Raw genomic sequence first — 15,614 nt, 5'->3', positions numbered from 1 at the left:
ACTTTTAGACTAAATGCTAAAGGTCCTGTACCTGATTGTGAATCACAAGTGAGGAATCCAGTTTGAACTTTGAGCTTTGACCACTGAATCCCTTTTCTCGCCTTTTTTTTGAACCATGGTAGAAAGACAATTGTTTTTTTCACCATATGCCACCATGTTGGGTCTACTTGCTAATATAAATTAACATAAACTCCAAAGGAAACATGCATTAACTGCCCAAATGTCCGTATTAAACGTGGAAAATTTCTTCTTTCCACTGTTAGATTAATAGCTCTCTTTTCCCTTTTAAAAGTTCATGAAAAGCCATATAAGAACAGCTGGATAGAACCTATATGGTGCCGACTGCCCCAATTTCCATGCGAAATCTGCACTGGCTGCCCTGCGTGACATTAGTTGGCAAAAATCGACTGTCTGGAATATATTAGGACTATTGATTTTCAGTACAGAGTTGCCAAGTCCACTTCTTTATAACACCTTTAGGCTTGTGTTTTTAGTAGTTGTTTGCAACTTTTGAAAGACAGGGGTTGTGTTGTTTGGAAGCACTTTTTTATCCTTTTTCATGATGATAAAAATCCAATGATTGGCTATTGAAATACAACATTTGATACTCATTTTTGAAATTTTTAGGCTAGATATACTAATAAAATATATGCACCTCATTAAAACGACTTCAACGGCGGCACACAATGCTTAACTTTTCTTTTTTTGCATTTTTGTAGGGCTCAGTTCCCTTGTTTTGGGCTGTTTTCAAAGGTTTGGTTGCTTGTTGATATCTGAAAATCTGGCAACCCTGCTTCAGTCGATTAATGCAGTGTTTTTCAACCTTTTTTGAATGCTGGCACACTTCTTATGTAGAAAAGATACCACACATCATCCATTAAAACATTATCAAATGACTCCAATCAAAAAAAAAAAAAGTGTGAATAATGTCTGTGTAGCTGTCTGATGCTTTTTATTTTGCATTAGTGGTTTCTGGTTCTGGTTTCTGGTTTGCTGGCACTCCAAAATGACAACATATTACATGAAATAACTTTTAATTAGTGAATTAGTGAGTTCAAATTGGATTTACAAAGGCACACTTGAACATCCCTCAAGGCACGCTATTAAAAAACACGCTGGGTGAAAATTAAGGGATTAGTACGTCGATAGTGTTTTTATTTAGTTTTTATTAGAGATCATGTGTTTAGTGGAACAATTATTTCTTTAGGGGCCTGCAGCCCTACAATATTCAAAGGCAGGTGTTTCCACATGGTTCAAGACAAATGTCATTCAGTCAAAATTTGATCAGATGAAATGAAATGGTCATTTTTCTGAACCCATAAAAGAAAAAAAAATGAAGCATGGTTTTGATACAGTAAGTCATTCAACTTCTTGCATTTTACACAGCGTTGACAGAGCCCCCGGACCTTTAACAGGGCTTGGAACAATCATTTCAGGTCTGTATCACAATAAAGACCTGATACTATTGAGGCATTAGTGGTAGAATTACTTGTAATTTGTAGAAGTAAAATGTACTGCCTATGATCAGTTGGGCCAATTCAGCAGTGGGCTTGAGGGCCAACAAAAATTGTCGCATTTTCTCTCAAAATATAATGTAGACTCTATGTATAAATAGACATAGCTAACGTGCTACCTGCCGCATTGGCTTGCGCCATCAATCTAGTTCACTTTAGATTGAAAAACTGTCACCTCTCTCTCTGTAACTGCTGCAGTGAACCGCATCATTTTGGTCTTAAAATGTCCATATTAATCTTCTCTACATGATACTGGTATTTTTCTTTCGCCCTTCTGTCTGAAATCAAGATATAAGTAAATATTAATAACAGACAAATCAGATGCGTTCTTTCCCCGAAGTCGCTCCCACTAGCATTAGCAATAGGTTTGATTAACAGTGTTGCTAAGCTCCCACTTCCTGCTAAACCAGCGGTGCGGGCAGGAACGGTTACCTTCAACAGCCTCGCTCCGGATTGGCTCTTTGGTTGCTATGATCCAAATTTGTCCCTACAGGTTCTAGCCTCAAAGAGCTTCATTTTATTGGAGCTGAACGCTATCGGTGACGTCACACTGCCTTAGTCCACTTCTGTACACAGTCTATGTCTCATTTTTGACACATTTTCATTGAATCTAATTGTGATATGGTCATTTCCTCACAGCTGTATGCCCTTTTCAACATTTGCACGGGATTTTCACTCCGTAGACGTTAATTACATGTGCTATAATCCTTCAGACTTAAAATACAACACAACAGCCTGGGGTAGAGCTGAAATGAAAGAGCGGGCTGTCGAGCTCTGTGGTCATTTCCAGAAGACTTTGTGTGTTATTGTTTTGTAATAAAAGATCCCCGTCGTGTTTATCTCTGAAAGATTCTTTTCATAAACTGCTCCATGTGAAAACCCAAATCTCATTCATTATTGATGGAATTAAAGATCTGTGGTGGAGAACAGGCTTTTATTAGCTGCGGTCGTTTGCATAGACACTGGAGTCACAGTATGAAGATAATTACAAGGGAAAATGAACTGGAATTTGTCTGGTGTTTAAAGGTCCAATAGGATGTTTGAATTTGGATTTTTAAAGACAGTATATGCTTTACGTAATCTATGACACAACTATGTAGCCTGCACTCTTCCTGTTTTAAAAAGCTACCACAATCATAACTGAACCTGTCTTGCCAGTTCCTAAACCTGTCGATAGAAGACACATAAACGTTTTTCTCATTCTCAGTATTTGAACATGCCTCATGTGAAAGCTCAGAACCTCCAGAATTCACTCACTGAGCTGCAGAGGCTGCACTAGCGCTGGTAAATGAATGGCTGCATAATCATCTTGAGAACATAAACACCAAATTATAACATAAACAACTTCGCCATCATGTCCATTGTTTTTGTAATGAAGAATAAATCAGAATTACACTTGTTATCAGTAAAAGCTATATTCGTTTGAAGATGTTTATCTCTTATCTGCGGACACACACAGATACGTCAAGTTTATGAAATGTAATATGAAACAGTCTCACATGCAGTGCCTTTAATAGAAACAGGTCCATTAAATTCCTGTTTTAAACTCGGAACTGAGTCCTGTACTCACAACAAAGCACCACACGCCACACACGCCTGACACGCCTGCAGTTCCAAGTAGAACACTTCTGGAAAGTGGATGGATGACATTGTTGAATCTATGGATCATTTTGATAACAAAGAACTAAATAAAGACTACAGGTGAATTATGAACAAGACCGCGGGTGTGTTTAGGTGCAAACAGACATTTTTCAGAGCAATACAGGATGAGTGTATTTTGTATTTTAGTGCGTGTTTTTGGAGTGAATACTGCCTTATCTGTCTGAGAGAGGGAAGTTAACACCCCTAGTGTCTACGGTGAGGAGTGTCTGTTATTACTCAGGTCATTTCAAAGAACTACCTATATGATGTGCACTGTTGCAGATTCATTTCCACCCTCGTTGTGTTCACACCCAAAAACTGACAAAATTCAGTTTTCTTTGGGAATGGAGTCTGTCTGTAAGACTGACAGGTTACACAAACAGCTTTACAATTCACTGTGAATATTTCTATGTGAACAAGTAACGGACCCACTAAAAGTACTCCTTTAAAGCAGACCTATTATGGCAACTTATGCAACTTTTTAGATGTTATAGTTGTTTCCTCTCCTCATTTACCCACTCAAAGTTTTATTTTGTGTGATTCATGTATGTTTGACTAATCCGCCCCATCTGCCAGTGTTTTCACAGCCAACGGTACATGCCCACAGCTCTGCATTTACTTCGTTCTTCAATTTTACTTTCTTAATCTGTAATCTTCCTAGCTCTGACAACTTTGCAGTTCTTGGTTGGTTGGATGACATTTACGGCAACGTTGGCTCCCATTGGGCACCGCGGATTTTCAATGTGGAAGTCTGAGGACATGTTTCTTTCATTAAGTTGTTTTAGCTCAATATTGCGATTAAAAATGTTCAAATTACAAAATATTGATCCACAGGTGTCCACAGACAAAAGTACAATATGTCTTCTTTAAAAGCAAAATTAGTCTAATACAGAGACATATAGAATAAAATGTAAAGTTTTGTGGTGACCCATAGCTGTTGTGGTAGTGGTCTACTAGGTTACTACATGTATTGAATGCAGTGGTGAGGTTATTAGATGGAGTTTAGCCTTGTACTGAACACGAGGAGCTGTGGAAGCCCTCATCTGCCTATGACCTGGGAAAAGGCCTGGGTCATGCAAAGTGATCATTTGCCTGGTAAGTGCAGGAAGGAGCTTACATGATAATAAACAGCATGCAAATCCACTGTGGTAGGCTTGTCTTTAGTTGAGATAGTCACAGCAAGTTAATTCTATGTAGGATTCAAAAACAAGTACATTTAAAGATGCACTGTGTCACTTTTCTGGTTGAAGATCCACACCTGCTTCACTCCAGGTTCTCTATAGATTTTATTTTATGTTTTTGCAATAAAAAAAAGACTAGTTGAGTAAATGCAAGAGAGATCATGTTAATACCATACCAGGCACAGTATTAACATCAAGCAGGTGGCGGAAGGATCCTCGATCAGAAAAGTTACATAATTTGACTTTAATCTATGGTATAATTAAGCAGACAACCATATGTTTGCAATAACATCTGATGTGCATTTGTGGTACTGATGTTAGTGCTGTATTTGCATTAGATATTGTTTATGGCTGCCATTACAGTTTTCTAAGAGCTTTTAAGGGTTTTCATGCTTTGAATTACAACTTGGTTTGGTGGGATAGTACCTGTGGTAAATATTTATCATAGTTTTACATCGGTCAAGTGACAGTTTGTGGGAAAACGTTAAGAAGTAAAGTACAAAAAGACAAGGAGTAGCAATGAATACCTCTATCATCAACATGGAAACTTCAAACTTCAAAATTCAAGGACAATTTACACACAAGGAAGACATTTTTTGTTTTTTTGACAGTGTAAACCTTCAGTTAATAAAATAAATGTGTTGTCATTTGCCTTTGTTTGTCTAATCATAACTACTGTGTAATTTAGACAAGTTTGGGCCTTTGTTAACATTATGGTTGCTATAAGTAACAGTTATGGAATTACGACTGTGTGTTTGTCACATCTGCGTCCATGTCCGACCAAGTAAAGTTAGATTTCACTCACATTTTTAAACTAGAAAGAACAGACATGATTTTTAGTAAAAGCTTAGATATAATGATGTTAACTATATTTTTGAGAAATGAGTACTCTAACCTGTCAGTACTTTTTCATCATGTTTTTTTTTTTTTTTTTTTTTACCTCCGGTTGAACTGACACATAAATATGATGAGTGTTGTTACTGAGTATTTATTTATGTATTTATTTATTTATTTATTTATTTATTTATGTATTTATTTATTTATTTATGTTAGTTCTATCCAATTGAATAATAACCTTTTACATAACCACCATAGAAACACACACTTTTTGTAGGACTTTTTCTGCCATTACTACAATGTGATGATGTCATACTCCAACTGTCATACCGAATAGCGGACAAGTGCCAAGTCTTTCCTACTGATAAAATTTTACTTTTACCATGAAATATGTGAAACCTGATCATTTCTATAATTTATGAGACCCAAAAGCTCACTGTATCACAACAAAAAACTGCCTTTTAAGAATATTCATTTTAGCTGCCCCCTGTCTGTATTAAATAATGTTGGCCTATAGAAAGTTGTGATGTCATCTGAAACCCAGCAAATCATTTCAATGGTCAGTGTTACACCAAAATAAATACATTTAAATAGGTCTATTGACAATGAAGTGTGTGTGCGTGTGTGTGTGTGTACTCTCACCAGTGCCACGCCATCACTCTCCTCCATGGTTCAGTCTGTGGAGCTCTCTGATGTGTGTGTACCACATCAGGGAGCTCCGTGTGACTCAGGAAACATACCTGAGGAAAGGGCGGGGTTTGGAGAAAAGGGGTGGGGCCTGGATTTGAGAGGAGCGTGGCTGGGAGGTGGTGCCTTCACCCAACCTGTGGCACTCCTCTGATTCATTCCTTTACATGTTGGCAACCGCCTGTAAGAGATAGTGTCGGTTTATCAGAAATGTCGTTGTACTACCAAGAAAAACACACATAACTTTGCTTAAGTCTGTGCCTCCTCATCTATATTAAGTGTTACCACGCCATCTAGAGGCAACAGTGGGAACTACCATAGACAAAAAAAACTAAAACAAGCTATTTAAGCAATAGCAAAAGACAAAGTTTAAATTCACTCCTACAACAATTTGTCCAGTTGACAGATTTAAACTTCATCTTTTGGTATGGATCAGACCTGAACAACTGAGGGATTACACAGACTATTTAAGCGATGTAACCGGCATACTAATTCAAGCACAAAGAACACAATCTGACAGCAGAAATGTTCAGAACAAGTGTAACAATGATTTATCAATCAAACGCAGAGAGACAGAGGTGGGTAGTACTCAGTTACATTTATTTGAATAAGTTTTTAAAGAAATTGTACATGTTGTAATTGTTCTAGCAGCATACTTTTACTCCTACTTGAGTAATATTTTTATTGATGTAATAGTGCTCCTTGTTGAGTAAAAGTTTTTGTTCCTCTTCCCACTGAGAGTAGGTCTACAAGTGACAAAATATTTATGTTTATGTAATGATTTGAACATAAAGATATAAAGATATACTAAAATACTTTAGTTTTCTCATTTTTGTGTCTATCCCTTGAAAATACCAAATACCGACAGTTACTCTTTACGTTACCCTTACTTTAGTAGTACTTTTCCCAAATACGTCTTTTACTCCTACTTGAGTAATTTCTTGGACCTCAACTTTGTACTTCGACTTGAGTAACATTATGTTGAAGTGACGTTACTCTTACTTGAGTGACATTTTTGGCTACTCTACCCACCTCAGCTTGGAGCAAGGATCTATAAACTCTATTTTATTTAATATACAACAACGACGACCTGGTCAAGAGGCAGCAGCACGAGGAGTACACAGAGAGCAGTACAGTGAATACAGTGAATACGGTCAAATAAAACATCAGATTTTTCACATATTACACGACTATTTACAATATAAAAGAGCCACTTAAATTCAGGTGCACTCATCAGAAACTAGATCTCTTAAGGAGGATTTGTAAAAATGCAGATTAAGGGATCAAAGTAAGATGCTTTAAGATGCTTTTATGCTTTTTGCAGCTCATTCCAATTGATTTTCTTTGACGTCACAATCCAGGGATTACATCAGTTACCTAGAATTATGTTTTGATACATTTGCGCACATACAGCTAATCCTATTTACTTCATTTTTCTCTTTAGTTCAACACGTGCATCCAGCGGTTACATGTCTACTTGTGGTGACCCATGTTGTACTCATAGACTGTATATATATGAATGGACATATCTAACGCTTTAGTATTTAAAAAAGGAAGTGATCTGGCTCATTCGACTCTATTTCCAATTCACTTTACATTGAAAAACTGTCGCCCATCTCTCTGTAACTGCTGCATTGAGTCCCGTCATTTTAGTTTGAAAATGTTTGTATTAACCCGCTCTACATGATCCCGGTGTTTTTATTTCGCCATTTTGTCCTTGATTCAAGATATGAACATTAATAATAGACAAATCAGGCGCCTTCTTTCCCCGATGGCTAAGCACCGACTCCCTGCTAAACCAGTGGTGCAGGAAAGGGCGTTACCTTCAACAACCTCACTACGGATGGCTCTTTGGTTGCTATGATACTCAGGGTCAGAACTCAGGTCCAAATTAGCCTGTGCAACTGCTCGCCTCGATGAGCTTCATTTGACTGAAGCTAAGGGTGACGTCACACTCACTTAGTCCACTTCTTTATACGGTCAATGGTTGCATGATTAAACAAGGACAAGGAAAATATATTGGATTTTCCTCTTTAAGCTTGCCACTATCAATCAAATTAACATCACACTCTTTGTCTGTTCAGTTGAACTTCAGCTGCAGACCGAGCGCCAGCCACATCTCTTACATCTTTACCATTCAAAAGCAGCGTTCATACTTTCGCTGTTGGTATATTACTTCTCCTTCTCTTCTTGGCTCTCCATCGGACGCTTTATGCCAACGCTGTCTGTCTGTATCAAAAAGAGCAGTGCCAGTGCCAGGAGACTGATTACTTCTCAATGGAGGCTTCAAACAACATCAACATTTATGACTTAGCGCATGTTGTTTCTAAAGATGGGTAATTCGCTAGACAAAGAGTGAATAAAGTACACGCATATGAAAGGATTAGAAATTTGGATTCAAAGTTGAGTTCTATGGGATGTAAATAACTTCTAAGACAAGACGGACAGATGGCTTGAGTTATGATCACGTGACAGACTCTTGCATCTCTCACATGCACAAGTGTAATAGGCCTACTTAAGGGAGGTTAATTAAAATCAGATAAGAACTACTCTGTTTAGGTTAGCAGGTAGATCTATAGGCCCACAGAATCACATTATTATTATTAACTTAGAGGGTTTTCCATCCAGAGGAGAAAGAGGAGAAGGTTATGGGCCAATTGAATAAGGTTAATAACAGATTGATGTTGTTATTCCCCCTGACTAATCCTGTGCTGTTGTCCAGGCTTTTGTGGATACACAGTCCTACAGCAGCACCGCCTCCTCACTGACTCCGTGTGACTTTATGATCATATTCAGAGCTGCAGGAGAATGAGCTTTAGTGAAGAATAGGCCGCTTCTGTAATACGGAGGACACAGAGGAAATGGGAGCTGCGTCAAAACAAAGGCTGTGGAGAATCCGCCTCATTTGGACTTTTACTGGAGCACTGTCTTGCCGTGGCGCTGATAAAGGACTTCTCCCGCCAGCTGTTCAATCCGACAGGAGCAGCCAGCGGCCAATCAGCGACCAGCTCCTGTGCGCACAAAGGGAACGTGCGCCTCTCCACCTATAAAGTCTGCGCTCGTGCCGGGACAGACACATACTGCACAGCTCCACACATACACACACCTCAGTCCCCTTTCTGACCGCATCTGTACTCAAACTGTCAGTATGAACCCCGGGAGACACACAGGAGCGGTGCGCAGGAGCCTCTTCGGCCCCGTGGATCATGAGCAGTTACAGCGGGAGCTCAGTCAGCGGCTCCAGGACATCACGGAGCAGGACAGCCGCAGGTGGAACTTTGACTTCCAGAGCCACACGCCTCTGCCCGGTCCCTTCCAGTGGGAGGAGGTGTCCTCGGACCTCAGCGCTACTTTCTATTGTGAGAAGAACAGAGAGGCGCTTAAAGACCAAACTGTGAGCGCCAACAGCGAGGAGACAGAGGAGAGACTGCAGCCGTGTGAGGAGGACATCCCCGCCAGTGACCAAGAGAACTGTCCCCGCGTCTCCAACATCCCCAAATGTCCCGCGGAACTCACGCCAACGCGCAGGAAGAGAGCGCGCTCAAAGTCTGCGGCCAGAGCACCACAGAACGCGCGCATCACTGGTAAGATAACGCACAACATCTACTCTCAGTCCTCTCTTTGCTGTTACTGTTGCCAAAACTAACCATGAGTTGTATTTGTTTACAGATTTCTTCGTCAAAAGGAGGAGGAGCACAGACACCAAGAGCGTCCTGTGCCCGGTCTTCTCCCAGAGCTCAGACGCGCCTGTCCGGACCATCAGATAAAAGCGCAACGGCACAATGGCACAAAGACACAACATATATGTGGACTATACTCCTGGACACAATGAACTTTTTACACACCAGACCAGCAAACCTCAGCCAGTACCACATTATTTACTTTTACTTTGTGTTGCTTTTGTGTTGACTATTTATTTTATTTATGAAGTTTTTTTTGTTTTTTGTTTTTGATTATTATTTAAAATATGTTTGATGTTTTGTTGGAAGATGATTTACTAATTATCCATCCATCCATCCATCCATTTTCTTCCGCTTATCCGGGGCCGGGTCGCGGGGGCAGCAGTCTAAGCAGGGACTCCCAGACTTCCCTCACCCCGGACACGTCCTCCAGCTCCTCCTTACTAATTATGATTTAAATTTTTCATTTCGGTGGCATATTTTTGTCATTATCTGAATGTATCACATTACCTCACTGAATCCTGGTGTCTAAGCTGCTGGTCATAGAAGCACTGCTGTGATTTTGTTTATGAATAAATCCATATCACATGACTTATTGAATGCTATCCATGTGTTTATTAATGCCAAATGTGTATCTAGTGTCAGTGTAATAAATAACATTGGATGAAGAGGATGTATTTTCCAAAGGTCAAGGGTTTGCAGCACTGTCAACAAAACAAAGAGTGGTTAATTGAGGATTTGAATATACAATATATATATTAAAAAAAAATGTTTAGTTGAGTTATTCGACTTTTTCTTTGCTACATAATTCCATATATCTTCCTTCATATATTTGATGCCTTCTGTATGTATATAAAATGTAAAAAGTAGTGAACATAAAGGAAAACAACACCGAATGAGAGGGTGTGTCCAAACTTTTGACTGGTAGTGTAAGTGCGTTGCTCAAAGACACAACACCAGTATGCACGATCAATGAAATTTAAACTTATTTTCTTATTCTTATATCTACCTAACCCAGAAAAGCTGACGTCTGCTTAGTAATGAGGGCAATTGAATATAGTTTATAAATATAAACTCTATCTGCTCTGTATCTGCTGGACACATTTGAGGTGAGTGTAAACCTACTTCACATTCATAACACAGCAGGAAACACAAAATCTCTGACCAGTGCACCGTGTTACTGTGTCCCTGGGCAAGACACTTCAACCACCTTGCCTAACCATGAATGTATTTAACTTAGACGATGGTGGCACTCTTGCTTCACAAAAGAAGGTTACGGGTTTAACTCCCACTTTCTGTGCAGACTGGAGTTTGCGTGTTCTTTTTGCGTGCACTTTTTTTCTCTCCCATCAACCCAAAACATGCAGAATAAGTCAAATTCTCCAGCTTGACTAAGACTAGCTAAAAACCTGAAGATGGGTCCCCTGCTCCTCACATGTTACCCCATTAGCACTGACTGATGGGTCAAATGCAGAGGATGTATTTACCTATGGGGAAAAAAGTAACATATACCTTAACACTTACGGTTATCGGATGGGTACTTAAACTTCAATCAGTCCGCCCCAGTGCAGTTACGATGAGCGACAACACGGTGCTTGGGTTACTAATTCCCCATGGCAAATGAATGAATGTTAAGGTATTGCTGAGTGTCCTCTAAAACAATGTTTATAGCCTCAGTATGAGCTACAACCAAGTGATTCCAAATGGCAAATCGATGTCAGATTTAACACGATCCAGAAAGACCACACTGCACTTTTATTTGCGTACAGTTTCCGCGGTTACACATTGATTGGGGGTTTTTCTGATGACATTTAGATGGCTCTTTTCGATTGTTTCTGCTGCCGCTGCGTTCAGGATGAGTAAGGCCATAATGAGCCTTTGAAAATCAATGCGGGTTCACAGCGCTCTCATCGCTTTGCATTAGAAAGTCATAAGTAGCAAAGATACTCAGAAGTAGTTACATCCAAACAAAGGTGGGTAGAGGAGCTGGTAATTGAACTGTTACTTCAAAATGATATTACTCAAGTTGTTTTCTCAATTCGTTTTTATGCTAGCAACTCTCGTTTTAGCCTAATTTAAACTGCTTCACTTTTTTGGGGGGAAAACCAGGTGCCACGGTGGGACAGCAGTGGCTCTAATGCATATTGTGGTTGTGTGCTTGGGCAAAACACTTCACCCGCCTTCCTTACCTGCTGGTGGATGTCGGAATGGCTGGTGGTGCAGTTTCCATCAGTCTGGCCTAGGGCTGCTGTGGCTACAATAGCAGTTTACCACCACTAAGTCTGGAGTGTATGAATAATGCACTGTGAAGCTCGTTTAGTGCATTATAATTATTATTTGTAAACACTGATTGGTTAAATAGGGGGTATTTTAATTATATGAGTATTAACTGCTAACACATAACATATTTAGATCACCATGTTACCTTTTATTGTTCTGTAAAAGCTGCATTTGCTGAAAACAACATAATAACAAGTTTAATATGCTTCACTTTTTTTTTTTTTGACGCTCAAAGTTTCCTCTCCGTTTGCTCCCTTAAAAGCGATACCACATGACAATCCACATGCATGTCGTTAATGAAAGTACTGCACATCACATCAGGTTTATAAGGTTGTTATGTACAGTTTTGTATCGTGCTTTTGTATATTTATGTTTATGTCGGAGCATGGGTGACGTAGACTTGTGGGATGAGCATTACACAGAATCTTACAACTAACAGTAATGAGGCTTCAAAAAGGCTCCGAGAGAGCTCTAAAATACTCAAACATGCAAGGATGACAGTTAAAACCACTTCAAGCATGTTTTTGATGAGGGAGTGACATTATAACTTGGTAGAAAGCTAAAATAATAAAAAAAAGCATAATACCTCCTCTTTTACGTTTGCGAATACCACAATTTTCTAACAATTTGGCAGAAACCAACACGCCAACAATTATAAAGAACTATTAATTGAGCAATAATTCTTTTACTGTTTACATTTACTCATTTTCTCATTTTTAAGTGTCTCTATTCTTGAATACACATTGTGTCTGCACTTGTTCTTCCTCCTGTTGTGTTTTGGCATCCAGCCGACCATCTGCTCACACTGGGGAGAATGCACCCACAGGGAGAGAGAGTGTGCCAGCATTTCACCTGCAAATCAGTCCCCCCAACCCCCACCCCCTGACCTGTGACCTCCGACCTCTGCCTCCCCCCTCCCAGGCCCGGACAGCAGCCCCTCTTTAAGGCTTCCCCCACAAAGTACACAAAAGTCCTGGCTTGTGCCTCCTCATTCACGTGTTATTGCTCTGTTAGTTTAAGATAAAGAAAGCTAATCCCAACTATTTACACATTGATATTGTGTAATAATGAAAATAGTGCTTTGAAAGATACTGAAATTGTTTTTTTTACATAACGTTATACATTCACTGCTCATGCCTTCAGTGGTGTTTTTACTAGCAGCTGCCTTGTAGTGCACACAGGCAATGATGGTGAAGTCTCTCGCCAAAAAACACAACAACAATATGATCCTTCACATAGAGGATTTTTTCTACATTTATTTCAATAAGACACTAAGAAATAAACTGAAATAAAAATAGCCAACGTTTGCTTTCAACTCTGATTTGCACTTTTGGCATTTCTTGACCCTGACGAGACACAACTGTGAAGTGAACACCATTCCATCAGCTTCATCAAGGATCTCACTGAGACAAGGCCATGGGTTTGCAGCGCTGTCGATAAACCAAAGCGTGACTACTTTGAGGATTTGAATGTAAAATATAAGAAATATCTGACTTTTTTTTCCTTTGCTACATAATTCCATATATTTTCCTTGATGTATTTGATGTCTTCTGTATGTATATAAAATGTAAAAAGCTGCAAACTGTGGCACCTCGTACTCCCAGCAGCCTCCGAAGTACTAAGCAGGCCCATCTCTGCTCAGTTTAAGAGATCAGAGAAGACTGGGTATTCTCAAAGTGGAAGTATCTAGCATGTATGTTAATGTTCAAATCAATAAACTATAAACAGTAGAGTGGAGGTTTTGCTAGAAATGCATTAACCAGTTGTATTTTTATTTATGCATTCACACAAAGGATTTTTTTTTACCTTACCTGAACTACCCGAGTTTACTTTCATACATACACATACAGAAAACATAATACAGGCTGTCCACCCTCCCTGTATCGTGTGCCTGCCCCGTGTGATGCTTTGGGGGGCATGGGTCTACTCACTATTGTTTGACTCCTAAAGTGCTCCATAGTGGGACTGTTGACCTCTGGGAGCAGCTGGTGACCCCTCTCCTCCCTCACTATAGAGGCGGTGGTGGTGGATAGGGGCATTCCTTTACACCGGGTTGACCATCTGCCCACCCTGCCCTCGTGCAATCCACCTCCACCCCCCCTCCCCGTCCTGCTGAAGTGTGGCTGGCCTTTGTCCTGTTAAAGGCCATGGGGGGTCTGCAGAGTCAGTGCATGGGGCAGGGGTCAGTGATTAGACCTAGCACCTTAGTTTGCATACTGTGGAGAAAATTACTATATATATGAGCATACTATGGCCTGATTGTTTGTTTACTTGTTTATTTATTTATGTTAGCCTTAATAGAAGTAATCAGTCGTTTTAATGTTATTGCTTGCATGTTTTATCCAGAATGGCACCAGGGGTTAGCAATTAGTTGTAGCCCTTAGAGTAAATAGAAGTCAAAATATGCTATTATTATTGTTATTGTTATTAGTGTTATTATTATTGTTATTATTATTATTATTATTATTATTATTATTATTATTATCATTTTGCCTGTACCAAACTTTAGCTTCCAAAATTTTCCACAACAATACTCTTTATAAAACATGCACGCGGTCTCTGAAAGTTGTGAAAAGTGCTTATAAAGTTATTATGGTGAATAATTAGGATGCTCGGGATGCATTGCGTAACTGGAAAACGGTAAAATGAACTGGTTATATTGTTCACATTTGTAAGACGGTGAAAATCAGGTACTGTGCTTTAATCTTCAGTAGCAGTTTTGTCCATAATCCATCATATTGTTTAAAATTAAAATGAAACTTTGTCCGTATTGTCTTGTATTTTTTGTTAATAAGCCACAACTATCATCCACCCTGTTATTTTCTGCTTTTTACCCCAGTGTTCAGAGGGAGCAGAGTTCTACTTTATACACACTTTTGAGGAAATCACTATATTGAGTTGTTGTTTAATAAATAAATAAATAAATAAATAAATAAATAAATAAATAATAATAATAATAATAATAATAATAATAATAATAATAATAATAATAAACTTACTTTGTCCAATTTAGAGATTTAATTTTGTCTTGTACTATGGATCATACCGCAACGACTGAGGGATTACACAGATTTATGTGCTTTAAACGCTGACTGGGGCAGGAGGTTAGAAATTAGCTCTAGTCCCCTGCTTTACACACTACAGAGGATGTGCCCAAAACATATATACAAAAACCCACAAAATATTCTAACATTATCATTCCAAAGGGGGATTAATGTGGTATTTGAAATTCAAGCTGAAATGTGTCCCCTAAAGAATAACACTGTTAAGAACAATACGGCACTAATGAGCCCCAGTCTGTGAGCTCTCCCATTTACTTTGTATACAACACTTGAGAGAATGGTTTCCTCATTTACATGATTTACTCAATCTATTAAGCAGTGAAGTGGTTGGTCTGTGGAGGCAATACAATATTAAAGGCCATGTATATGCTAAACCTTAAACTTTTCTTTTATAATAATGAATATACTTAAAAACCCTGCAACCAATGTTTTTGTTTTTATCAGAATGTGTCTAGTCCCAGTACAGATATGTTGCATAAGCAGCTCTTGAGGTGAAAATAAGTTCACTGCAGTGGTGGAACATAATGCAGTAAAAGTAGTAATGCACTTAAGTATAAATTATACATTTTTCTGTGTCTGTACTTTTCTTAAGTACATTTTTAAGTGGATACCTGTTACTTCACTGCATTTCAGAGAAGTGTCTGTACTTTCTACTCCACTACATTTTTAACTGGGCTGAAAAGTAAAAGTATGTTTTTATTATAGTTTGAGACCTGCTGAACAAGCTGAGGG

At 38.9% G+C, this 15,614-nt stretch overlaps 2 protein-coding genes across 3 annotated transcripts in view; one reads left to right on the top strand and one right to left on the bottom strand.

Annotated features, from left to right (window-relative positions):
- Positions 1-5,879, bottom strand: part of trpm5 (transient receptor potential cation channel, subfamily M, member 5) — a 43,770-nt gene extending 37,891 nt beyond the window's left edge. For both annotated transcript variants that reach the window (XM_033991655.2, XM_055228936.1), the window contains exon 1: positions 5,816-5,879. In XM_033991655.2, coding sequence (XP_033847546.2) covers positions 5,816-5,842 — 27 coding nt within the window. In that variant the 5' untranslated portion in view covers positions 5,843-5,879. The remainder of the gene's footprint in view (positions 1-5,815) is intronic.
- A 3,129-nt stretch (positions 5,880-9,008) lies between these two features.
- cdkn1ca (cyclin-dependent kinase inhibitor 1Ca) lies at positions 9,009-9,627 on the top strand. The gene is made up of 2 exons (XM_033991857.1): positions 9,009-9,444; positions 9,530-9,627. Exons 1-2 carry the CDS (start codon positions 9,009-9,011, stop codon positions 9,625-9,627), a joined length of 534 nt encoding a protein of 177 aa, XP_033847748.1.
- Positions 9,628-15,614: the final 5,987 nt, after the last annotated feature.

Source organism: Periophthalmus magnuspinnatus, chromosome 3 (assembly GCF_009829125.3).
Source record: "Periophthalmus magnuspinnatus isolate fPerMag1 chromosome 3, fPerMag1.2.pri, whole genome shotgun sequence".
NCBI lineage: Eukaryota > Metazoa > Chordata > Actinopteri > Gobiiformes > Gobiidae > Periophthalmus > Periophthalmus magnuspinnatus.
Note: the sequence above shows the minus strand (reverse complement) of the source record. Positions and strands in the feature narration are given on the sequence as shown.

What these genes read in the sequence shown, in the direction of transcription:
- cdkn1ca (XM_033991857.1), top strand. Translation starts at nt 9,009, where the DNA reads ATGAACCCCGGGAGACACACAGGAGCGGTGCGCAGGAGCCTCTTCGGC. An exon ending in ACAGAACGCGCGCATCACTG is followed by an intron (nt 9,445 to 9,529) that starts GTAAGATAACGC and finishes ATTTGTTTACAG; the next exon opens with ATTTCTTCGTCAAAAGGAGG.